At 49.4% G+C, this 24946-nt stretch overlaps 2 protein-coding genes and 1 long non-coding RNA gene across 13 annotated transcripts in view; 2 read left to right on the forward strand and 1 right to left on the reverse strand.

Annotated features, from left to right (window-relative positions):
• The window catches only part of DMAC2 (distal membrane arm assembly component 2), an 87565-nt gene that overhangs the window by 1464 nt on the left and 61155 nt on the right, over positions 1-24946 (reverse strand). For 2 of the 11 annotated variants that reach the window (XM_077983111.1, XM_077983110.1), the window contains 6 exons: positions 9887-10087; positions 8158-8247; positions 5294-5487; positions 2822-2902; positions 299-435; positions 34-196 (listed from right to left, as the gene is read on the reverse strand). In XM_077983111.1, coding sequence (XP_077839237.1) covers positions 34-196; positions 299-435; positions 2822-2902; positions 5294-5466 — 554 coding nt within the window. In that variant the 5' untranslated portion in view covers positions 5467-5487; positions 8158-8247; positions 9887-10087. Of the gene's footprint in view, positions 1-33; positions 197-298; positions 436-2821; positions 2903-5293; positions 5488-6872; positions 7296-8157; positions 8248-9886; positions 10088-24946 lie in introns of those variants that run through there. The other 9 variants (XM_001102507.5, XM_077983109.1, XM_077983112.1 and 6 more) reach the window with 9 other exon arrangements.
• On the forward strand, positions 2883-5488 carry LOC144337557 (uncharacterized). The gene is made up of 2 exons (XR_013410765.1): positions 2883-4027; positions 4325-5488. It is a non-coding gene; the product is annotated as an uncharacterized LOC144337557 (long non-coding RNA).
• On the forward strand, positions 11739-13464 carry ERICH4 (glutamate rich 4). The gene is made up of 2 exons (XM_015124110.3): positions 11739-12016; positions 12700-13464. Exons 1-2 carry the CDS (start codon positions 11843-11845, stop codon positions 12916-12918), a joined length of 393 nt encoding a protein of 130 aa, XP_014979596.3. The 5' UTR covers positions 11739-11842; the 3' UTR covers positions 12919-13464.

A 24946-nucleotide genomic window follows, 5' to 3' on the forward strand; every position in this document is an offset into this window, starting at 1 on the left:
GCATACGGGGCCCAGCCTGAGCTGAGGTCTCACTGGAGGTGGTGGAGGCAGGCAAGGCCCCGTTCGGAGACGCGGGGACAACCGGCCAGCGAGAGCTCCTGCAACGAGTCGGCCAGTGGGTAGAGGCGGCTGAGACACCAGTCGTCCACGTGGGGGCAGCGCTGCAGCGACAAGGACTGGAGCTCCTTCAGGAGGACTGTGGTAGGGAGAGGGCAGGATGGCACCAGGGGCCTTTCTGAAGCCCATCACCAAAGGGAAAACATGGAGGCCTGTCCCATCTCCACCCCACCGCACTCACGGAGGTTGTCCAGGCCCTCATAGTTGATTTCACAGTCACTGGCATCCACAGCTTCGACAGGCACTTCCCGGAAATTCCAGAACTCTGGAGAGAAATGGCCATACTTATCTGGCCTGATCCACTCCTTGTCTCGAAACCTGGAAACGGGAGAGGGAGTGTCAGTAGGGCAGCCGAACCTGCCCCAGGCCTCCAGCCTCTTCGGAACCTTCCCCAGCCCTATATAATATGTATAGGTCACCCCTGACATAACTAACTCCATCTTAGAAAAAGACTCCATCTGGCTGTGCGCAGTGGCTCATGCCTGTAATCCCAGCACTTTGGGAGGCTGAGGTGGGAGAATCACTTGAGTTTAGGAGTTTGAGGACCAACCTGGGCAACATAGTGAGACCTCGTCTTCACAAAAAAATACAAAAATTAGGTGGGCTTGGTGGCTTGCACCTGTGGTCTCAGCTACTTGGGAGGCTGAGGTGGGAGGATTGCTTGAACCCAGGAGGTCGAGGCTGTAGTGAGTTGTGATCATGCCACTGTGCTCTAGCCTGGGAGACGCTGTCTCAAAAAAAAAAAAAAAAAAAGAATGTTTTGCCAATTTTACATACCTAGAAACTGAGGGTCAGCGAGATTACAGATAACGTAAGAGCAAAAAGGTAAATGCAAGAATCCTGGTAGATGGGCAAAAGTTAAGGGACATTTTCAAACATGTATACTGTTTCTAAGGAAGTTGCCAGAGGAAGTGCTCAAACCAGACGGAGGGGTAGATGAAGTCTATGTGAACTGTCTTTTCCGAAAAAGAAAAAAGCAAAGGAAAGAGAAAGGGAAGGAGAAAGGAGGCGGGGAAGGAGGAAAGAAAGAAAAACAGTATTGAGCACAGGCCAGGTGCTGCCGGTGGCTCACGTGAGCCTGTAATCCCCAGCACTTTGGGAGGCTGAGGTGGGTGGATCACTTGAGGTCAGGGGTTGGAGACCAGCCTGGCCAACACGGTGAAATCCTGTCTCTACCAAAAATACAAAAAATTAGCCAGGCATGGTGGTATGCGCCTATAATCCCAGGTACTTGGGAGGCTGAGGCAGGAGAATTGCTTGAACCCAGGAGGTTGCAGTGAGCCAAGATTGTGCCATTGCACTCCAGCCTGGGCGACAGAGCAAGACTCTGTCTCAAAGAAAAAAAAAAATATATTGAGCACATATGCATTGCTAGGCCTCTTACATCGCAAAATCACAGTCAATCTCTCACTCTCTCTGACAGGGTCTCACTGGGTAGCTGGGATTACAGGCATGCACTACCATGCCTGGGTAATTTTGTATTTTTGGTAGAGACGGATTTCACTATGTTGCCAAGGCTGATCTTGAACTCCTGGCTCAAGTGCTGTACCTGCCTTGGCCTCTCAAAGTGCTTGGGACTACAGGCGTGAGCTACCACGCCCAGCCATTATTATTATTATTTTGAAACAGAGTCTTGCTCTGTCGCCCATGCTGGAGTGCAGTGGCGCGATCTCGGCTCACTGCAACCTCTGCCTCCCGGCTTCTAAGGGATTCTCCTGCCTCAGCCTCCTAAGTAGCTGGGATTAGAGGCGTGCGCCACCATGCCAAACTAATTTTGTATTTTTAGTAGAAACAGGATTTCACCATGTTGGCTAGGTTGGTCTCGAACTCCTGACCTCAGATGATCCACCAGCCTCGGCCTCCGAAAGTGCTGGGATTACAGGTGTGGGCCACCATGCTCTGCCTATTATTTTTTGTGACAAGGCCTCACTATTGCCCAGGCTAGAGTTCAGTGGTGTGACTATAGCTCACTGTAGCCTCCTGGGCTAAAGCGATTCTCCTGCCTCAGCCTCCTGAGTAGTTGGGACCACAGGCATGTGCCACTGCACCTGGCTAATTTAAAATATTTTTTGTAGAGACAGGGTCTCACAAAACTGCTGAGGCTGGTCTCAAACTCTTGGCCTCAAGTGACCTTCCTGTCTCGGCCTCCCAAAGTGCTGGGATTACAGACATGAGCCACTGTGCCCAGCTCCGTTCAGTCTTTTTTTTTTTTTTTTTTTTTGACACTGAGTCTTGCCCTGTCCCCTAGGCTGGAGTACAGTGGTGCAATCTCGGCTCACTGCAACCTTCGCCTCCTGGGTTCAAGCGATTCTCCTGCCTCAGCCTCCCCAGTAGCTGGGATTACAGGCGCCCACCACCACACACCCAGCTAAGTTTTGTGTTTTTAGTAGAGACGGGGTTTTGCCATTTTGGCCAGGCTGCTCTCGAACTCCTAACCTCAGGTGATCCACCCACCTTGGCCTCCCAAAGCATTGGGATTACAGCCGTGAGCCACCATGCCTGGCCCCCATTCAGTCTTTATAGCAAAACTTGTAGGTTAGAAATGATCACCATCCCATTTTACACATGACAAAACTCAGGAACAAGTCCCAAGCCACACAGCCAGAAGGCGGCAGAGACCAGGGGACTCTGAAGCCTGTGTGACTGCAGAGCCTGGACGTGAGAGAGATACCCCACCACCTGCCCCCAGCCTTAGCGGTCATACTTGACTGCGCCTCCTTGCTTCAGGATGAAAAAGGCACCTGCACTGTATGGACCATGTTGCTCCTCCAGCCAGGTGAAGGATCTGCAGAAAAAACGGTAGCTAAGGGTGAGGCCTGGGGAGCATCACAGCCCTCACGATGCCCCAGTGCTGTTAAGAGGGGCAGAGTCCAGCAAACCAGGCATGCAGACAGACAGAGTCAGGCTGAAAATATATATTGCCCACCTACTAAGTGCTGGGCACTGGGGGCAAAGTGGTGACCAAGGCAGATAACATCCCTGCCCAGTCTGGAGATTAGTGCAGTAATCCAAGCCATTATACAGGGAGAAACAGATAACAACCCAGGAAATAACAGCAAATTGCAGAGAATGTCAATTCCATGACTAAATAAAGCAGAGAGGCTGACTGGGAGGGGTGGGGAGCAGAGGGGTGGGGACGGTGGAGGCTGAGTTTGGGTGTTAATTGGAGGAGGTGACATTTGAGCAGAGATTTGAGTGGTGAGAAGGAACAGAGTATAAAGGCTCAGAGACTCAAATTAGGATGGCTGAATAAATAAGAAATAGGGATGTTGCCGGGCGCGGTGGCTCACACCTGTAATCCCAGCACTTTGGGAGGCTGAGGCGGGAGGATCACAAGGTCGGGAGATCAAGACCACAGTGAAACCCCGTCTCTACTAAAAATACAAAAAAAATTAGCCAGGCGCGGTGGCGGGCACCTGTAGTCCCAGCTATTCAGGAGGCTGAGGCAGGAGAATGGCGTGAACATGGGAGGCGGAGCTTGCAGTAAGCCAAGATTGCACCACTGCACTCCAGCCTGGGCAACAGAGCGAGACTCAGTCTCAAAAAAAAAAAAAAAAGAAAAAGAAAAAAAAAAGAAATTGGGATGTCATGCTGACAGGGGGCCAGTGGAGTCCTGGTCGGGGGGGTCTCAAAGCTCAGTAGGGGCTATGTTTTAGGCCTTGGAGATTGGTTCTCATTTGAAGGTTTTGAGCTGGTGATGATAAGATTCCTTGAGCTGCTTTGTAGATTATAAAAAAGTATGGGACAGGCCAGGTGTTGTGGCCTACACCGGTAATCCCAGCACTTTGGGGGGCTGAGGCAGGTGGATCATCTGAGGTCAGGAGCTCGAGGTCAGGAGCTCGAGACCAGTCTGGCCAACATGGTGAAACCCCAGCTCTACTAAAAATAGAAAAATTAGGCATGGTGGCGTGTGCCTGTAATCCCACCTACTTGGGAGGCTGAGGTGGGAGAATTGCTTGAACCCGGGAGGCGGAGGTTGCAGTGAGCCATGATCACACCACTGCACTCCAGCATGGGAGAACAGCGAGACTCCGTCTCAAACAAAACAAATTTTGGCCAGGCGTGGTGGCTCATGCCTGTAATCCCAGCACTTTGGGAGGCCGAGGCAGGCTGATCACCTGAGGTCAGGAGTTTGAGAGCAGCCTGGCCAACATGGCGAAAACCCGTCTCTACTAAAAATATAAAAATTTGCCGGGCCTGGTGGCAGGTGCCTGTAATCCCAGCTACTCGGAAGGCTGAGGCAGGAGAACTGCTTGAACCCGGGAGGCAGAGGTTGCAGTGAGCTTAGATTGTGCCACTGCACCCCAGCCTGGGAGACAGAGCAAGACTCCGTCTCGGGAAAAAAAGAAAAAAAAAAGAGTATAGGAACAAAAAACCAGTTATTGAGTGATTCAATTATAAAACGAAGGGACTTGGATCAGGTTATGAATGGTGAAGGCAGTGAGAACTGGTCAAATCAGAGATATTCTAGTATTTTATTGATGGTCTGGATGTGGAGGGCAGGGAAGCACAAGAGAGGAATTAGGGATGAATCCTTAGAATTTGGCCTGAACAGGCCAGGAACGGTGGCTCAGGCCTGTAATCCCAGCACTTTGGGAGGCCGAGGCAGGCAGATCACAAGGTCAGGAGATCGAGACCATCCTGGCTAACATGGTGAAATCTCATCTCTACTAAAAATACAAAAAATTAGCCGGGCGTGGTGGCGGGCACCTGTAGTCCCGGCTACTCGGGAGGCTGAGGCAGGAGAATGGCGTGAACCTGGCAGGCGGAGCTTGCAGTGAGTCGAGATTGCACCTGGGTGACAGAGTGAGACTCCGTCTCAAAAAAAAAAAAAAAAAAGAAAAAAGAATTTGGCCTGAACAACTGGGTGGGCAGCACTAGTGTTTACTGGGATGGGAAGGCTTGGGAGTGAGCAGATGTTTTTTGGGGAGAAATCAGGGTTTGGTTTTAGCCATGTTAGGTTTGAGATGCCAGTTAGACTCTGAGTGGAGCTGGTGGGTGGCAAGCTGCCTATGTGAGCTGGAGTCCTTGAGAAGGGTACAGGTTGGAGATAGAGCTGCAAGAGACAACAAGGCTGGCACTGGAAGCCACAGTGCTGCCTGGGAATGGCAAGGACAGGACCTGGGCTCTGGTGGGCCAGGGTCTCCGCAGGGTCTTGCAGGCCAGGGATTCTCACCGATTTTTCAGATGCACCTTGGACATCTCCCTTTGGAGCAAGTAACCCCTCAGAGCCTCCACATCGTAGAAATGGTTGTTGAGGAACTGGAGCATCTTCCTTTCCTTCTTCTGATTGCCCTCTGGGACCACTGCCCCACCCAGGCGATGGATGCCCCTGGTCCCATTCCACATGGGGGCCACCAGGCGCAGGGACTGGGGACGGGGAGAGGAAAGGAGCTGAGCCTGGAGCCTCCTGGGAGACACAGAGCTGGATCCCCCAGTTCTTGCTCCATGAACCTCAATCCCTCTGATTCCCAACTCGCCCTAAGTTCTTCCTTCAAAACTTCAAAATTGTCTGAGATTCCAAAAATTTTCCCATGTTTTTTCCAAGTTCCTCCTCCCCTTAGTCAACCCTAAATTCTCTCCTTGACTAGGCATATACTGTTGATTTTCCTAAATTCTTCCTCTAACTTTCCCCCAAACTCTTATTATTCAAAACCTGCATTATTTGACCTCTTAATTTCCCATAGATTTGCCCCTTAATTACCCAGTTCTTCTCCTGGGGTTTTCCCGTTTTCCCAAATGACTTCTTTCACCAAAATATAATCTTAAAAACGTATCTCCAAAGCTCATGGAGAGGGCGCTCTGAGCAATCCCTAAACCCAACCAAGCTTGTCCAATCCGCCGCCTGCATGCAGCCCAACACAAACATGCAAACTTTCTTAAAACATTAGAAGGATTTTTTTGTGTGATTTTTTTTTTTTTTTTTTTTTTTTTGAGACGGAGTCTCGCTGTGTCTCCCAGGCTGGAGTGCAGTGGCGTGATCTCGGCTCACTGCAAGCTCCGCCTCCCGGGTTCACGCCATTCTCCCGCCTCAGCCTCCCAAGTAGCTGAGACTACAGGCGCCCGCCACCACGCCCGGCTAGTTTTTTATATTTTTAGTAGAGACGGGGTTTCACCATGTTAGCCAGGATAGTCTCGATCTCCTGACCTCGTGATCCACCCGCCTCGGCCTCCCAAAGTGCTGGGATTACAGGCTTGAGCCACCGCGCCCGGCCTTTTTTTTTTTTTTTTTTTTTTTTGACTCAGCAGTTATGGTTAGTGTATTTTATGTGTGGCCCAAGACAATTCTTCTTCTTCGAACAACGTGGCCCAGGGAAGCCAAAAGATTGGACACCCCGAACCGAGAAGGGTAAAAAAAGCATGAGCTTTGAAGAGGAGAGTAAGAAAGTGGAGAGGTGTGGCCACAGGGAAGAAGCCCCCACACGCTTCAATTTTGCTTTCAAGGTCTCCTCTTAATCTACCCCAGTTTCTCTTTGCTTTAACCAATTTTTTTTTTCAAATTCTGTCGATAATTTTACCCACACCCTTATTTTCCTTAAAAATTTGAAGCTGCCAACCTCTTTAATTTTCCCTAAATTCATTCCTTGATTTTACCCAATTCTTTCTAAATCCTCTGAAAGAATATCTCAAATTCTGCTCTTAATTTCACCCAGATCATGCCCTTGGAACCCCCAAATTGACCTCTTGGTTCCCCCGCCCATCATGCTTTTGAGTTTTCTGTAAAAATTAGGCAGTTTCCCACGAACTTTTCTTACATTTATCCTTCGGTCTCCTAGGACCAAATCCCACATCCTTAATCCCTTTCAAGCCCTCTTATCCTACAGGCCCCACCCTTGCCTGTCCATTAGCTCCTTGTGTCATCCCTCCCTCTGATTGGTTAGTCGCGTCGCTCTTCGGAGGTCACTCCCTCATCCCCACTGGATACTCTCAGCCAAGTCCCTGCCTCGCTAAAGCGTCTCCTCCGCCTGCGACCCCCACAGATCCTTCCTGGCCCCCAATAGCCACAGGTTTGCACTCCCAGTACGGGGCTTGCCAGTCTTAGCCCGCTGCCTCACGGCTTTTTGCTCTCGTGGCCGCCAACAGAGGCTTGAATGCGGAGGCTGCAGAGCGGACTTCAAATTTAGGGCTCTAGAACTCCGGTCACTTACCACCCAGGGAGCCGCCATCTTGCTAAGATTACGTAACCGGAAGGGGTCGGTCTTATCCGACTAGCCTGGGCCAGGGCGAACTTATTCTCCTGTGGCCACGCCCCGCGTTTTCTAACCGTCCTCTTAAAGGTGCACGCACTTTTTACTCTCCTAGGGTTTAGGGATTGCTCACAGCGCCCTCTCTCTGAGCTTCAAAACCAGACAACAGGTCGGGCGCGGTGACTCACGCACCTGTGAGCCCAGCACTTTGTGGAGGCTGAGGCGAGCGCATCGCTTGAAGCCAGAAGTTCAAGACCAGCCTGGGCAACATAGGGGAGACCTTATCTCCACAAAAAAATAGGGAAACAAAAAATAGAATATTAGCCGGGCATGGTGGTGCATGCCTGTGGTCCCAGCTACTTATGAGGCTGAGGCAGGAGGATGCTTGAGCCAGGGAGGTCGAAGTTGCAGTGAGCTGTGATTGCGCCACTGCACTCCAGCCTGGGCGACACAGCAGACGCTGTCTCTTAAAACAAAAAGTTGAAAAACAAAACAAAACAAAAAAAACAGGACTCCACAATCTTTCCCTAGGAGAAGATGGGGTGTCCTTCCCGGCAGAGTCTCTTTCTTTCGTGACTGCAATTGCAGTCTCCCTGAGCTTTCTTGTTCTTCCAGCTTCCTCTTTAAAACAGGGAATGAGGGGGCCGAAAAGCTGACCACGTCATTTTTTAAAATTAGGGTCAGGTAAGAGAAAGAGTGGGTGAAGAGGTTAGACTTCAAGGTTAGAGACTGAGGTGAGATCTCAAGACCAGTTCGGAGTTCAAAGCTAGATAGCAGCATGCAGAGCCATTGTGAAGTCTTGTGGATAGCAGTATTCATTCATTCATTCCAAGAATATTTACTGAGCACTTACCACATGATGGCAGGCACTGTTCTAGGTGCTGAGATTACCATAGTGAGCAGGACAGACCCAGTCCCTCTCTCAGGGAGTCAACATTCTGGGCTGGGACAGCATGGATATGGGAGAGGATGGATAAGAAACAAAGGAATCAGCAAGATAATTTTGATAATAAGCAGATTAAAAAAAAGTGACTGGGGCGTAGGGCCATCAGCAAAGGCCTCTCTGAAGAGGTGACATTGAAGTGGAAGTGAATGATAAGGAAAGAGCCATTCAAAGATCTAAGGGAAAAGAGCTGCAGGGAGAGGTAGCCTCTAGAGCAGAGAGGCCTTGAGGTGGGAACCAGCTTGTAGACAGAGATAGGAGACTGGGTTAAGAAGTGGGCAGGGGCTGACGGTGCAGGCCTGGTAGGGTTTTATTCTATTCACAGTGGGAAGAAGGGAGTGTTAAAATCGGATTTACGTTTTGTAAAGATTCTCTCTGCCAGGTGGAGAATGTACCTTAGAGCAGTGGTCCCCAACCGTTTTGTTACCAGGGACTGGTTTCGTGGAAGACAATTTTTCCATAGACCAGGGGGCAGGATGTGGGGTGGGGATGGTTTTGGGGTGAAACTGTTCCACCTGAGATCATCAGGCATTAGATTCTCATAAGGAGCAGGCAACCTGGATCCCCCACAGGCACAGTTCACAGTAGGGTTTGCCTCCTATGAGAATCTAATGCCACCGCTGATCTGACAGGAAGCGGAGCTCAGGCGGTAATGCTCACTTACCTGCTGCTCGTCTCTTGCTGTGTGGCCCACATCGTAACAGGCCAGGGGCTGGTACTGGTTCTCGGCCCAGGGATAGGGGAACCTTGTCTTAGAGGGCAAGGGTGGACGCAGGGGACCAGTACAAGAGGCTACTGTAACAGTCTAGGCAAGAGATGAATGGGGATGGGGCAGAGGAAATGGTGAGAAGTGCTCAAATCCTGGATCTGTTTTGAAGGTTAAGCCAATAGATTGAGAAACTAAAAGCAGACTGGCATGGCTGTGCACATGAGGAAACTGAAAGAGCAGCAGGTTTAGGAGGGTGGGTGTGGCAGCTGAATAATGGACCCTCTCCCCCAGATACTCATACCTGTGAATCCCTGGATGCTGTGACTGTGTTACTTTCTATGGTAAAAGGGACTTGGGGCTGGGCGCGGTGGCTCACGCCTGTAATCCCAGCACTTTGGGAGGCCGAGGCGGGTGGATCACCTGAGGTCGGGAGTTCGAGACCAGCCTGGCTAACATGGTGAAACCCAGTCTCTACTAAAAGTACAAAAATTAGCTGGGTGTGGTGGTGCATGCCTGTAATCCCAGCTACTCTGGAGGCTGAGGTGGCAGGGTCGCTTGAACCTAGGAGGTGGAAGTTGCAGTGAGGTTGCAGTGAGCCGAGATTGTGCACTGCACTCCAGCCTGGGTGACAAAGTGAGACTGTCTCCAAAAGGGACTTTGAAGACGTGACAAAGTTAAGAATCTTGAGATGGGAGATTACCCTTACCATGGGCAATTGGGTAGGTCCAATATAATCACAAGGGGCCTCTCAGAGGGAGACAGGAGGGTCAGCATCAACAGGAGATGTGATGATCATAGATAGAGAAGGTTGGGGTGATGAAGGAAGGGGCTAAGAGCCAAGGAAGGCAGGTGGCTTGCAGAAGCTGGAAGAGACTAAGAAATAGGCAGTCTTCTAGAGACTCAAGAAGCGACCCAGCCCTGTGCACCCACCTTAGACTTCTGACCTCCAGAACTGTAACGGTGACTTTGTGTTGTTTTAAGATTGTGGTCATTTGTTACAGCAGCAACAGGAAATGCGTCCGATGATGGGGCTCCCAACTGAGAGTTCTGTGTTGACCACATTCACGTTGAGGTGTCTGAGACACCCTGGTGGAGCTGAAGTAGAGGAGCGGCAGGACTCATTTCCTGGTCCTGACAGGATAGAATAAATAAAGTGTCCGGAACCAGCAAATGACATAAAGGCAACCTCTAGTTGCCCTCACTGCTCATTGGCTTAAGGCACTCCCACCAGCGCCATGACAGTTTACAAATGCCATGGCAACACCCAGAAGTTACTACCCCTTTTCTAGATTTCTGAATAGCCCACCCCTTAATTTGCGTGTAGTTAAAAGTGAGTATAAATACTGCCAGCCCACAGCCCACGTGCTGCTACTCTGGGTAGCCTTACTCTGCCAGGAGCTGTCCTTCTGCTGTACACAGCCGCTTCAGTAAACCTGCTTTCTTCCACGGCTTGCTCCCTTGCTCTTGAATTCTTGGCTGAGTGGAGCCAAGAAACCTCCAGGGCTAAGCCCCAATTTGGGGACTCACCTGCCCTTCATCAGGGCTGCAGAATTAGGGTGTGGAACTCAAGGGAGAGATCAGGACTGAGACCAAACATTTGGAAGCCAGTGACATATACATGAAATTGGCTGGGACTGGTGGCTCACGCCTGTAATCCCAGCACTTTGGGAGGCCGAGGTAGGCAGATCACCTGAGGTCAGGGGTTTGAAACCAGCCTGGCTAACATGGTGAAACCCCGTCTCCAGTAAACATACAAAAATTAACCAGGTGTGGTGGCGTGCACCTGTAACCCCATCTGCTCAGGAGGCTGAGGCAGGGGAATCGCTTGAACCCGGGAGGCAGAGGTTGTAGTGAGCCAAGATTGCACCACTGCAGTCCAGCCTGGGTGACAGAGCGAGACTCCGTCTCAAAAAAAAAAAAATTATCTATATAATTTAATTAATTAATTCATTTATTTATTTTGAGATGGAGTCTTGCTCTGTCGCCAGGCTGGAGTGCAGTGGCGTGATCTCGGCTTTCCGCAACCTCTGCCTCCCGGGTTCAAGCTATTCCACTGCCTCAGCCTCCAGAGTAGCTGGGACTACAGGCACACGCCAGCATGCCTGGCTAATTTTTTGTATTTTACTAGAGACGGGGTTTCACCCTGTTGCCAGGATGGTCTAGATCTCCTGACCTCGTGATCTACCGTTATATATATATATATATAAGCACCTTGGGTCTGAAGGAAGGGTTCAAGGCCGAGAGAGGCCTGCAGTGCTTCCCAGACTTTTCCACAGCAGAAGCCCCACCCTTAGCAAGGATGATATACCCATAGGCAAGTCCAGGGTCAGCAGAATTGGCTGCTCGGCCCTAGGCCAGCAGCCTGGACACAGGCACTCCAGCTGAGGGATTGCTCTGTTGGTGCCCCTGGGAGCCATTCCTGCCCCCAAAGGCACACTGGTGGGAAAGCCCTGGGATGACCTGCGCTGAGAGGACAAGCAAGAACCAAGCTATGGGGAAGCCAGAGGTCAAATGGAGGCTGAGGAGAGGCTGGAGAGGCGGTGGTGGTGGGGGGCAGGTGGAAGGACAGAGGGTGCCAGGCATCTACAGACACTGAGCGCCCCTGAGGGGTCAGACCTGAGATAGGCAGGGAGGGGCAGAGTTTGACCTCTGCAAGAGACTGTGTTTGAACCCTTTGAGCAGAGTTGAGGTTAGACTTCAGAAGGAAAAACAAAAGCACAAGGCCAGCTGATTTTCTCTGAAGAGTGGACTTTGGGATACCTTTGCCAGGAACCCCCATCCCACTCCCTCTGCCCTTTACTCTCCACCACGCACACAGCTCCCCGGGGGACTGGGCCACCCTGGACCTTGCTACTTCCTGCTCCTGGCAGCCATAGCTCAGAGACCATGGAGCTGTGGAGGCAGCTGAGTCAGGCTGGACTGGTGCCTCCGGGGCTGGGCCCACCCCCCCAGGCCCTGAGGGAGGTCCCACCAGTGGAAATCCCTGGTCAGACCCTCAGGACTGCAGGGACAGACACTGGAGGTGCCTGGGATAGTCTGCTGTGGATCAGGGAGGAGCTGGTGAGTGAGGGGTTTGGAAGGGAAAGAGAGAGAGAGAGAGTAAATGAGAATGAATGGAAATGAAGGAAAATAGAGAGGGCCAGAGATTGAAAGACAGAATCTGAGAGACAGAAGCAGAGACATGAGAGGCATGTACAGACAGAAAGACAGACAGAGAGTGAGGGACAGGCACAGAGGTGGGACAGGGAGATCCCAAAAGAGAGGGGCAGAGGTGGGAAGCAGAGACTGAGAGCAGGAACAGAGACAGGGGACTCAGACTGAATTTGAGAAAGTTGAGGAGGGCGGAGACAGGGCAAGCGAGAGAAAGAGAGCCAAAGGCAGGGGCAGAGAAATAGCAAAACAGAGACAGAGAGACAGGGGCATGGAAAGACAAAAAATAAATGGGGACAGAGACAGACAAAGGGAAACAGAGACAGAGATAGATAAGAGAGGGAGGAGACATATTACTGAGAAACAGAGAGAGAAGTCAGGGACAATGAAATGGAGAGACAAAGACAGGGACAGAGTTAGAGATCAAGATACACTCTGAGAAGCAGGAAGGCAGTTAGGATCCATTGGCACAGTGAGGATCCTGCCCAGGCACCATGGCCAGGACATGAGTTGGGACCTGCTCTCATCCAGGCCCTGGCGAGACCCTTGCTCTCTGGGGTGGCATCCCTGTGACGTCCCCTTCCTACCGGCAGGAGAACCTGCGCCGAGTTGATGTCCAGCTGCTGGGACAGCTGTGCAGCCTGGGGCTGGAGATAGGGGCGCTGCGGGAGGAACTGGTCACCATATTGGAGGAGGAGGAGGAGAGCAGCGAGGAAGAGGAGGAGGATCAAGAGCCCCAGTGGAAGCAGGAGGAGGAACACCTGGAGGCCTGCCCAGCTCCACACCCCCCTGACTTTGAGATGATGATCTGAGGCTCTGCCAGTGCATTTAGGTTGACATACAAATTAGATGCAAACGTATGCAAAGGGGAGGGGAGATTTGCAGGTCAAATCAGATGTGGAATCAAGTATACCCCTTTAGTAAGTGCTTTCTCTGAAGATGCCTGCAATGAGATTTAGACATTGACCTGTGAGCTATGGGTGTGTTGGCAGATGACATGAGGATGTGTTTGGAGGTGATGTGGGAGGTTGTAGAGAAGTTGCAGGTGCTTTTGCAGATGAGCCTCAGCTGTGCTGCTGAGATGGGGTCTCTGCAAATGTGATGGTGATGCATACAGATGGGATTTCAGATCAACGCTGTCCAGTATGGTAGACGGACAGCAGACACACATGGCTATTTAGTGCTTGAAACATGGGGAGTCCAAATTGACATGTGCTGTGAGTGTAAAATACACAACAAATATTAAAGGCTTAGTATGATGAAAATAACATAAGACATCTCAATCATGTTTAGATTAATTACTTGTTGAAATAATAATATTTTGATCATATCAGTAGTAGTAAAAATATTACTAAAATTATTTTCACCTGTTTTTAAATTTTGTTGTGTGTGCTGTTCCCCTCCCTGTGTCCATGTGTTCTCATTCTTTTTTTTTTTTTTTGAAATGGAGTTTGGCTCTGTTGCCCAGGCTGCAGTGCAGTGGCATGATCTCGGCTCATTGCAACCTCCACCTCCTGGGTTCAAGCTATTCTCCTGCCTCAGCCTCCTGAGTAGCTGGGATTACAGGCACGCGCCACCACACCCAACTAATTTTTGTGTTTTTAGTAGAGACGGGGTTTCAGCATATTGGTCAGGCTGGTCTCAAACTCCCGACCTCGTGATCTGCCTGCCTCAGCTTCCCAAAGTGCTGGGATTACAGGCATGAGCCACCTCGCCCAGCCTCATTCTTGTGTTTACAAAGCACTTTGTAGTTGGAAGTGCGGGTCTTTTCAGAGAAGTGAAATGTTGACAGAGGAGGTGCTGATTCCTTTCCATGGGAGTTTTCTCCTTAAAAATAAGCCGCTTCCACTTTGGGAGGCCGAGGCTGGGGAATCAGTTGAGGTCAGGAGTTTGAGACCAGCCTGGCCAATATGGTGAAACCCCGTCCCTACTAAAAATACAAAAATTAGCTGGGTGTGGTGGCGCACACCTGTAATCCCAGCTACTGGGGGGGCTGAGGCATGAGCATTGCTTGAACCCAGGAAGCGGAGGCTGCAGTGAGCCAAGATCACGCCGCTGCACTCCAATCTGGGAGCCAGAGAGATACTCTATCTCAAAACAACACCAACGGAAAACCAAGCTGCTTCCTTTTGTCCAGTGGAGACCCCAGGATTGGGGTGGGGTGCAGGACTGGGGTTTAGGGATTCAGGCTTCATTCCCAGCCTGGTCCTCATTAGCTAACCTGAGCCAGGTCTGTAGCTTTTATCAGTACTGCTGTTTGGGGGTTGGGGAGAACATTGAAGTCACGCCCAGCAGCCAGGGAAGGGGGAAGGAGACCCCACAGAGCATGCAGTGGCACGGCGTTCTCGCCTTCTCTTGGCATTCTAGACAGAGGCCTGGGGAGTCTGGGGGTCTCTTGGCAGCTACATCTAGACAGTAGGAGTCATAGGGAATGAGGATGTTGGATGCCACGGCCCCAGGGTCTGGGTCATGCTTCACAAGTGCCAGGGTCCCGTGTCTCTTGGGGAGAAAGACATGAGTGGAGGGTACAAGGGAGAGGCTGGTGTAACAGCTGCTCCCTATTCAAGAACAGAATGGAGGATGGACTCGATGTTTAAGCAGAGTTGCCCTAAGCCATGGCCTGGGCCACAGAGGTGAAATCTATGGAAGAGAGCGGGAGTTTGGGTGAAGGGGACCAGCCCCACCAGTGCTGTCCTCAGCACCACACTAACTGAGCTCCTTCCAGCAGTGACCAAGTCTGCACCAGGCAGACTGGGTCTCCCAGACCAGTGGGAGAAGATACCCATCCCTACCCAGGGACAGCGAAGATGGTCAGAGTGGGGACAGAGGAAGTATAATCTGAGGGATCAGGGCTGTGATGATGGAGGCACAGGAGGCTGAGGGGACCCAGAGAAGGCAACAGGCCCAGGCTGAAATGTCAGGAAAGTGATCTTAGAGGAGAACTGAGGCAACAAGGAAAAATGAGCCAAGTAAAGAAAGGGAATGGGGCTGGGCATGGTGGCTTACGCCTGTAATCCCAGCACTTTGGGAGCCCAAGGCGGGTGGATCACCTGAGGTCAGGAGTTTGAGATCAGCCTGGCCAACATGGCAAAACTCTGTCTCTACTAAAAATACAGAAATTAGCCAGGCGCGGCGGTGCATGTCTATAGTCCCAGCTACTCAGGAGGCTGAGGCACAATAATTGCTTGAATCGGAGAAGTAGAGGTTGCAGTCCGCCAAGATTATACCACTGCACTCCAGCCTGGGCAACAGAGTGAGACTCTGTTTCAAAAAAAAAAAAAAGTGAAAGAAAAGAATATAAAAGTAGAAAAATAGCATATACAGAAGCCATGGGGGTTATCTAGTGATCTAGCCCCCTGCTACTCAAAGTGCAGTCATTCATGGAACACAGCAGTAATAGCATTGTTACAGCTATCTAGTGCTACATAACAAACAGCCCCCAAACATTGTTGTTTCAAAACAGTGACAGTGTGCATTTTGCTCATCTCTGCTCCATGCGGTCTGAGGCTTCAGCTAGAATCACTGAAGGTGCATTTGCTCTCCTGTCTGGCAGCTGATGCTGGCTGAGGGCTGGGGGGCCTCTGTTTCTCTTCTTGTCTTGTCTCCATATGGGCTAGGTTGGGCTCCCAAGGAGCTTAGAGAATGGGTTCCAAGGGCATGTATCCTGAGAGGGAGCCAGTCAGAAGCCACATCGCCTTGTGTAACCCAGCCTCATCAGCCATGCAGGGTCACTCTCACCATGTTGATGCCATTGCAAAATCCTGATCAGGTTCAAAGGAAGGGGAAATAGCTGGGTGTGGTGGCTCACACCTGTAATCCCAGCACTTTGGGAGGCCAAGGCAGGCGGATCACCTGAGGTCGGGAGTTCGAGACCAGCCTGACCAACATGCAGAAACCCCATCTCTACTAAAAATACAAAATTAGCTGGGCGTGGTGGCACATGTCGGTCATCCCAGCTACTCGGGAGGCTGAGGTTGGAGAATCGCTTGAATCCAGGAGGCGGAGGTTGCGGTGAGCCGAGATGGTGCCATTGCACTCCAGCCTGGGCAACAAGAGCAAAACTTCATCTCAAAAAAATAAATAAAGGAAGGGGAAATAGACTCCACCTTTTCATGGGCGAGTACAACGTTCTGGAGGAGCATGTGGGACAGGAAACACTGCTGAGATCATCAGTGGAAAACACAAGCTACCCCAGCAGCCGCTTGGTAGATGTGCTCACTCCCAGACCCATGCCAGACCAACCAAATCAGCTTCTGTGCATAAGAAGAGTTCCAGCTGCTGCCTTCGCAAATTAGGTTTGAGAAATACTGTTCTAAATCACAAATGTGACACGGCTTTGAGCAGGTGGAGCAGGGAAACAGTAATTACATTTAGAGAGCTCTCTCTGGCTGCCGAGTGGAGGTTGGATTAGAGGGCTCAAGAGTGGTGGTCCAGTAGAAAGAACCAAAAAAAAAAAAAAAAAAAATTGGATGAATTGAACATTATCAAAATTCCAAACCTGTGTATACATAAAAAAAAAAAACCCTATTGAAAATAGATTGCCGGGCACTGTGGCTCACCCTTCCAGCACTTACGGAGACCGAGGCTGACAGATCACTTTGAGTCAGGGAGTTCAAGACCAACCTAGGCAACATGGCGAAACCTCGGCTCTACTAAAAAATACAAAAATTAGCTGGGTGCGATGGCAAGTGCCTGTAACCTCAGCTACTCAGGAGGCTGAAGTGGGAGGATTGCTTGAGCCTGGGAGGTCGAGTCTGCAGTGAGTCGAGATCATGCCACACTGCACTCCAGCCTGGGTGACAGAGTGAGACTGTCTCAATGAAAAAAAAAAAAAAAAGAGAGAAGAAAAGAAAGAAAAAGACAACCTATACATTGGAGAAAATAGTTGCACAAATATATCTGATAAGGCTCTAATATCTAGAATATATAAGGAACCTTTACAACTCAACAATATAAAGAAAAATATTAATAGTTCAGTTACAAAATGGGCAAAGAACTTGAATAGCCATTTCCCCAAAGAAGATATACACGTTATTAAGTCAATAAGCAGATGAAAAGATGCTCAACATTTGTATCAGTAAGGATTCTCCAGAAAAACAGAATAAATTATATATATAATTATATGTATAATTTAAAGTATAATTTAATTTAATTATACGTATAATTTCGGTATATATACCAATAAGTTAGGTATCTATATAGTTTATTCTGTTTTTCTGGAGAACCCCATTTGTGTATTTAAATTGGCTCATGTAATTATGGAAGCTGAGAAGTCTCACGATCTGCCATTTGCAAGCTGGAAACTGGGAAAGTTGGTGGTGTATTCAGTTCAAGTTTCATAACCAGGAGGGCAAATATCCGAAGTCAGGAGAAGATGGATGTCTCAGCTTAAACAGAAACAAACTCGCCATTGTTTTCTCTTCTCTCTCTCTCTTTTTTTTTTTTTTTTTTTTGAGACAGATTCTTGCTCTGTCGCCCAGGCTAGAGTGCAGTGGCGTGATCTTGGCTCACTGCAGCCTCTGCCTCCCGGGTTGCAGCGATTCTCGTGCCTCAGCCTCCCGAGTAGCTGGGATTACAGGCGTGCACCACCTGTCCGGCTAATTTTTTTGTAGTTTTTAGTAGAGAGGGGGTTTCACCATGTTGGCCAGGCTGGTCTTAAACTCCTGTCCTCGTGTGATCCACCCGCCTCGGCCTCCCAAAGTGCAGGAATTACAGGCGTGAGTCACAGCGCCCGGCCAGAAAATTTTAGACATTACCCATGGGGCTTGGTTGTGCTTCTACTGGGCCCCAACCTGCTGTGATGCCCTATCTCCACAAGGTGGCGCCAAGACACACCGCTGCAGCCCCTCCAGCCAAGGCGAAGACCTTACACAGCGGTGGGACGGGACTGTGAGGTCCTTTGAGGAAGGCGGTCCCTATAGCGGGCGTCGTTGAGACAGGCTATTCCCACACAGGGGGCTCCTGTTGAGACAGAAACTCCAAGTTCTGGTGAGCAGGAGACAGGCAGTGTTATGGGCTGAATAATCACTCCTAAAGCTACCCATGTCACAATCCCTGGAACCTGTGAATGGTAACTTTTATGGCAAAAGGGCTTTGCAGATGGGATGAAGTTAAGGATGTTGAGGTGGGGAAATTCTCCTGGGTTATGTGGGTGACCCTCAATGGAATCTCAAGTGTGCTTGCAAGAGAGACAGAGGGAGCCTTGAACACAGAGAAGGGGAGGATGTGATAACAGAAGTACGAGGGTGAGTGGTGTCAGGAAGGGGCTGGAGCAAGGGAGGCAGCAGCCTCTAGAAGGTGGAGAAGCAGCACAGATGTTCCCCTGAGGCCTCCAGGTCAGCACAACCCTGCCAGCACCGTCCGTTGACACTTCTGACTCCAAAACCACAAGAACATCATTTCGTGTGGGTTTAAGTGACACATTTGTGACCACTTGTAGCAACAGCTGTGAGAAACTTCTACAGGCAGGAACGAGGCGCGGAGGCAATGGTAATTTTCCTATTAAATATAACTTAAGCTAAAATGAAAATATCAGCAATAGAACTGATGAGACTGTGGGACGGCTGGAGCAGTCACACAGGTGCTGGGAGTATGCCTTGGTACAAGTGCTTTGGAAAATCCCGCGGAAGTGTGTGTGACCCTGAACATACAGTATCTAGGAGCCAGCAGTTCCCCTCCTGGGCATATACTAAAGAGAAACACGAGTAGGTGCTCACCAAAGACACCTGCTAGAATAGTTACAGCAGCCCAGTTTTTTTTGTTTTTTGTTTTTTGTTGTTGTTGTTGTTGTTGTTTTTGTTTTTTTTTTTTTTTGAGATGGATTCTTGCTCTGTCTCCCAGGCTGGAGTGCAGTGGCGCCATCTCGGCTCACTGCAAGCTCCGCCTCCCGGGTTAGCGCCATTCTCCTGCCTCAGCCTCCTGAGTAACTAGGACTACAGGCGCCCGCCACCACGCCCGGCTAATTTTTTTTTTTTTTTTTTTTTTTTTGCATTTTTAGTAGAGAAGGGATTTCATCTTGTTAGCCAGGATGGTCTCGATCTCCTGTCTTCGTGATCCGCCTGCCTCGGCCTCCCAGAGTGCTGGGATTACAGGCGTGAGCCACCGAGCCCGGCCACACAGCCCAATCTTAATAGCTTCAAACAGGAAGTTACCCAAATGCCCATCAGCAGGAGAATGGTGGTGTTCCCACCCCTTCCACTGAGAGTGGGGTCTGTGTGCCAGGTCCCCAGAGTATGGGTGGGCTTGTGACTTCTAACACTAACAAGTGTGGGGAAAGTGACCCGATGTGACATCTAAGGCTGAATCATAAAAAGTGTGAGCTTTGGCCGGGCGCAGTGGCCCACGCCTGTAATCCCAGCACTTTGGGAAGCCGAGGTGGGCGGATCACCTGAGATCAAGAGTTCAAGGCCAGCCTGGCCAACAAGGTGAAACCCCGTCTCTACTAAAAATACAAAAATTAGCTGGGCTTGGTGGCGTGTGCCTGCAATCCCAGCTACTTGGGAGGCTGAGGCAGGAGAATCATTTGAACCTAACCTGGTAGGCAGAGGCTGTAGTGGGCTGAGATCGCGCCACTGCACTCCAGCCTGGAGGTGACAGAGCAAGACTTCATCTCAAAAAAAAAAAAAAAAAAAAAAAAAAAAAAAAAAAAGTATGAGCTGCTGTGTAAGAGACCCAACTGCTTCAGGATCACCACGTTGGAGAGGTCATGTGTAGGACTCAGGCGACCGTCGCAGCTGAGCCGAGCCTTCTGATTGTCCCCACCATAGTTTCAGACCTGTGAGTGAAGAATCATCTTATACATAGAGACCTCATCCCCAGCTGTTCCAACCCTGAGCTTTTCAGTTACCCTGAGCCATTTGCCTCACCCCTGCGGAGGCTCCGGCATCATGGAGCAGAGACAAAACTCCTTGGTTTTGACTTCTCAGAATTTTTGATTCACAGAACCATGACATCGTCACACCATTTAGTTGGGAGTGGGGTTGTTACATAGCAGCAAATAACCAAACACAAATAATAGATAAGTTATGGGATATTCATGCAATGGAATGTTTACACAGTATCTACTTATAGATGATATGTCTTCTCTCCCAAACAGAAAGTAAGGGTTCAAGAGCTAAGCTATGAAGATGCAAAGGCATAAGAATGATACAATGGACTTTGGGGACTCAGGGGGAAAGGGTGGGAAGGGGGTGAGGGATAAAAGACCACAAATTGGGTTCAGTGTATACTTCTCGGGTGATGGGTGCACCAAAATCTCACAAATCACCACTAAAGAAATTATTCATGTAACAAAATACCACCTGTTCCCCAAAAACCTATGCAAATAAATTTTTAAAAAAATCATACATAGGCAGGGCGCAGTGGCTCACGACTACCATTCCAGAAAGTTGGGAGGCTGAGGCAGGCAGATTATTTGAGGTCAGGAGTTCAAGACCAGCCTGGCCAACATGGTGAAACCCTGTCTCCACTAAAAATACAAAAATTAGCTGGGTATGGTGGCGCACTCCTGTAATTCCAGCTACTTGGGAGGCTGAGGCAGGATAATTGCTTGAACCCAGGAGGCAGACTTTGCAGTGAGCCGAGATCGCACCATTGCACTCCAGCCTGGGCGAAGAAGTGAGATCCATCTCAAAAAAAAAAAAAAAAAAAAAAAAAAAGTATATAATTGGCATTAACTTCTTTTAGTTAAAAAAAATGGAAAACTAAAAAATATTGAGATATGAGAGGATGATCACCCTTATATGCTTAAATCTGTTATATATATGAAATTTGTGCCCAGGCATGTGATATTGGTTTTGATTATTTGTATTTTCTTGAGAAGTATACATAGGCTTTTCTTTTTTCCTTTTTTCTTTCTTTCTTGTTTTTTGAGATGGAGTCTCGCTTCTGTCGCACAGACTGGAGTGCAGTGGCATGATCTGGTCTCATTGCAGTCTCTACCTCCTGGGTTCCAGCGATTCTCCTTCCACAGTCTCCTGAGTAGCTGGGATTACAGGCATGAGCCACCGTGCCCTGCCCTTCCTGCTCCTCTTGAGTATGTCTAGTAATTGACACACTTGGTTGTCCACATTTCTTGGCCTTACAGACACTGTGCTCTATAACATGACTCAGGTCTCTGCAGGGCAGCCCCACTTGCTGCAGGCTGCTGCTGCTGCCTCCTCCTCAGGCCCACCTTGCTTCCCATGGCATAGTGCTGGCCTCAGCCACTCCCAGACACTTTCATCACACTGGTACTATGAAGCCCTGCCCTGTAACTGTCCCCTGCTTTGAACTTTGACCTATGAAACATGACCATTACTTGCATCTCAGTGATGCTCATGTCCCTCTCACTACTGCAGTGCTCACCAGCCCTCCTCACCATCCTACTCAGCTGCTGGGTTATTTTCTTCTATAAAAGACACGTTCTGGCCGGGAACGGTGGCTCACACCTGTAATCCGAGCACTTTGGGAGGCCAAGGCGGGCGGATCCCAGGGTCAGGAGTTTGAGACCAGCCTAACCAATATGGTGAAATCCCATCTCTACTAAAAATACAAAAATTAGCTGGGCGTGGTGGTGCATGCCTGTAATCCCAGCTACCCGGGAGGCTGAGGAAGGAGAATCGCTTGCATCTGGGAAGTGGAGGTTGCAGTGAGCCGAGATGGTGCCACTACACTCCAGCCTGGGCGGCAGAGTGAAACCCCATCTCAAAAAAATAAAAAGCCACTTTCCAAAATGCCCATCTCTGAACTTTTTGATCCTTTACCTCACTGCTGTATTGCAGTGCAATTCACTTCTGATGCTGACTAGTAAAGATAACCCGGAGTTAGCCCGGAGTTAGCCCAGAGTCCGCTCTTTGTGGAAAAATTCTGTCACAAGACTGAGCACATCATATGTAAGCCCCAGGTTTAAGGATCTCAGGCTACCCACATTTCTGACCAACTTGCTGTAAATTCAGGGGTTCCCATGACCCTCTCAGGATGGATGGTCTGCTACTGTGTCTCACAGAACTCAGGATAGTACTATACTTATTTTTTAAAGTTTTATTAGAGCAAAAGGATGCAAATCAGAATGAACAATAGGAAGGGATACATAGGAGGCCGGGCGCGGTGGCTCACACCTGTAATCCCAGCACTTTGGGAGGCTGAGGCGGGCGGATCACCTGAGGTCAGGAGTTCGAGACCAGCCTGACCAACATGGAGAAACGCCGTCTCTACTAAAAATGCAAAATTATCCAGGCGTGGTGGTGCATGACTGTAATCCCAGCTACTCCGGAGCTTGAGGTAGGAGAATCGCTTGAACCCGGGAAGCGGAGGTTGTGGTGAGCCGAGATCGTGCCATTGCACTTCCAGCCTGGGCAACAAGAGTGAAACTCGAAAGAAAGAAAGAAAGAAAGAAAGAAAGAAAGAAAGAAAGAAAGAAAGAAAGAAAGAAAGAAAGAAAGAAAGAAAGAAAGAAAGAAAGAAAGAAAGAGAGAGAGAAAGGAAGGAAGGAAAGGGAAGGGAAGGGAAGGAAGGAAGGAAGGAGGAAGGAAGGAAGGAAGGAAGGAAGGAAGGAAGGAAGGAAGGAAGGAAGGAAGGAAGGAAGGAAGGAAAGAGAAGAGAGAAAGACATGCATAGGGCTGGGTCAGAAAGGGTCCTAAATAGGAAGCTTTTATTGTTTACCTATCGTGGGGTGAGGTGCAGCCCTTCCCCGCCTTTTTTGAAGTTTTGCCTTTTTGTGATGAAGTCTTGTTCCTGGCCCTGAGCTCTACCTGTCCTTTGGCTTCAGGAGATGAACATCCCTTGCGGCTCTCATATGTACTTTAAATTGCTGAGCTATAGGTCTGAGCCTATCCTTTTCTCTCTTCCATGCATCAGTGGCACTTGTTGGTAGCCATTCAACTCCACACTCCTATTACTTTCATTTCCCCCACGATGTTCAAAACCACAGAGACTATGTGCCTGTGGAACATCTCCTGTAGCTCACCTCGGTTTACTCCAGGTGAAATATCAGTGACCTCACAGTAGACACATGCCCTGCAGACCCTCAGCACCTCTGTGATGAGGTGGTCACTGCCATTTTGTGGCGGGGGCTGGGGGAGTCATCTAAACCCAGAAGTGATGGTCACGGGGCTTTCTAGAATCTTTGCTGGCATCACATGTTGGGGACCATGCTCTCTGAAAGCAAAGCATGAGGAGGTGATTCAAGAGGTGCATTGGGCCAGGTGCAGTGGCTCATGCCTGTAATCCCAACACTGTGGGAGGCCAAGGCGGGAGGATCAACTGAGGTCAGGAGTTCAAGACCAGCCTGACCAACATGGAGAAACCCCATCTCTACTAAAACTACAAAATTAGCCTGGCGTGGTGGTGCATGCTTGTAATTCCAGCTACTTGGGAGACTGAGGCAGGAGAATCACTTGAACCCGGGAGGCGGAGGTTGCGGTAAGCTGAGATTGCACTATTGCATTCCAGCCTGGGTAAGAAGAGTGAAACTCCATCTCAAAAAAAAAAAAAAAGAAAAAAGAGGTGCATTGCAGGAGTGTGCTGGGGAGCTCAAGGAAAGCACCAAAGACCAGATCTGGCTGGAGACCCTCAAGTCCGATCCCAGGGAGGCTCTGGAGCATGCACCACAGCACAGAAGTGGGCTTGCCTTGGTCGCCCTTAGATCTCTGTGCTAGCACGTCCCTGGCTGTTGGCTGTTCTCGGGAAGGAGCTGAACAGCAACCACCTGGACCAGGTGACTGCCCTTCAGCTGAGGTCAAATCTCTGCAGAAAGATCATCTATGAGGTAGGAATGAGCATCCTGGGGAAGGGGATCTGAGCAGTGCACCCACAGTAATTCCTACACTGTGTAAATGTCTTTAAAGAAAAGTACCAGGGCTGGGCATGGTGGCTCATGCTTGTAATCCCAGAACTTTGGGAGGCCAAGGTGGGAGGACTGCTTGAGCCTAGGAGTTTGAGCCTACAGTGTGCCATGACTGCACCACTGCACTCCACCCTGGGTGACAGAGTGAGACCCTGTCTCTAAACAAAACAAAAAACAAAGCAAAACAACACCCCCAAACCCCCCAGAACATCCCGTTGTGAACAGGCCTATGCAAAACTACTCCCAAAGGCCAAAGAAGCTGAGCATCTGAAGAAAGAGGCTGACAAATCAAATTTCTGAAGTACAAAAATTTAATATTGCTTAGGGAAGAACAGGCATGTTTGGGTGGCAGGGAGATGAGATGGTGGAGTCCCACACTGTTACCTCCCAGACCCAAGGCTTACATGCAATAGGATAGAATGGTATAAAAGCCCTTTTATACTGTGGGTTATACAAGGAATTGAAGTTGATTGCTTAGAAGAAGAGAAGGATTTGACCAAGGGCAGCGTTTAGGTGAAAGGAGAAACTGTAGGCACATTTCTGGAGTTGGCTTTCATCAGAAGTCAATTTGGCAGGTAAGTAACCAAGATGAAGTGTCCTTATCCTCCACACTCCATCCCCCTAATTTGGCTCTTACAATCTCACGCGCCTTCCTCTTCCGCGATGGGCCCTGAGCCTTTAGGGAGGAGGTTGGGGTGAACATGTTGCATCAATGTGTTTTCTACAGCAACAATACAGCAGGCTTTGTAGAAATCATCAGCAGGCTTTGTAGAATCATCTTCAGAATACTGTGATTTTGGTTAATTCAGAAGTACTACAATGAAAGATCTATAACATTAATAATTTGAATAGTAGGAATAGAATGCACACAGGATACAATAAAAATTGTTGTTGCATTAGAAGCCAACTAAAACTATCATAAAGAAAATGAAAACCCATTTATTCTTTGGATACTTGTAGTCAGGAAATAATTCAGAATTTAGTCCAAATTGCAGGTAAATAATAAAAACCTCAAA

This window comes from Macaca mulatta, chromosome 19 (assembly GCF_049350105.2).
Source record: "Macaca mulatta isolate MMU2019108-1 chromosome 19, T2T-MMU8v2.0, whole genome shotgun sequence".
NCBI lineage: Eukaryota > Metazoa > Chordata > Mammalia > Primates > Cercopithecidae > Macaca > Macaca mulatta.

Excerpts from the sequence above, each read along its gene's own strand:
- ERICH4 (XM_015124110.3), top strand. The coding sequence starts at position 11,843 with ATGGAGCTGTGGAGGCAGCTGAGTCAGGCTGGACTGGTGCCTCCGGGG. Across the intron at positions 12,017-12,699 it reads TGTGGATCAGGGAGGAGCTG|GAGAACCTGCGCCGAGTTGA; the intron begins GTGAGTGAGGGG and ends TCCTACCGGCAG.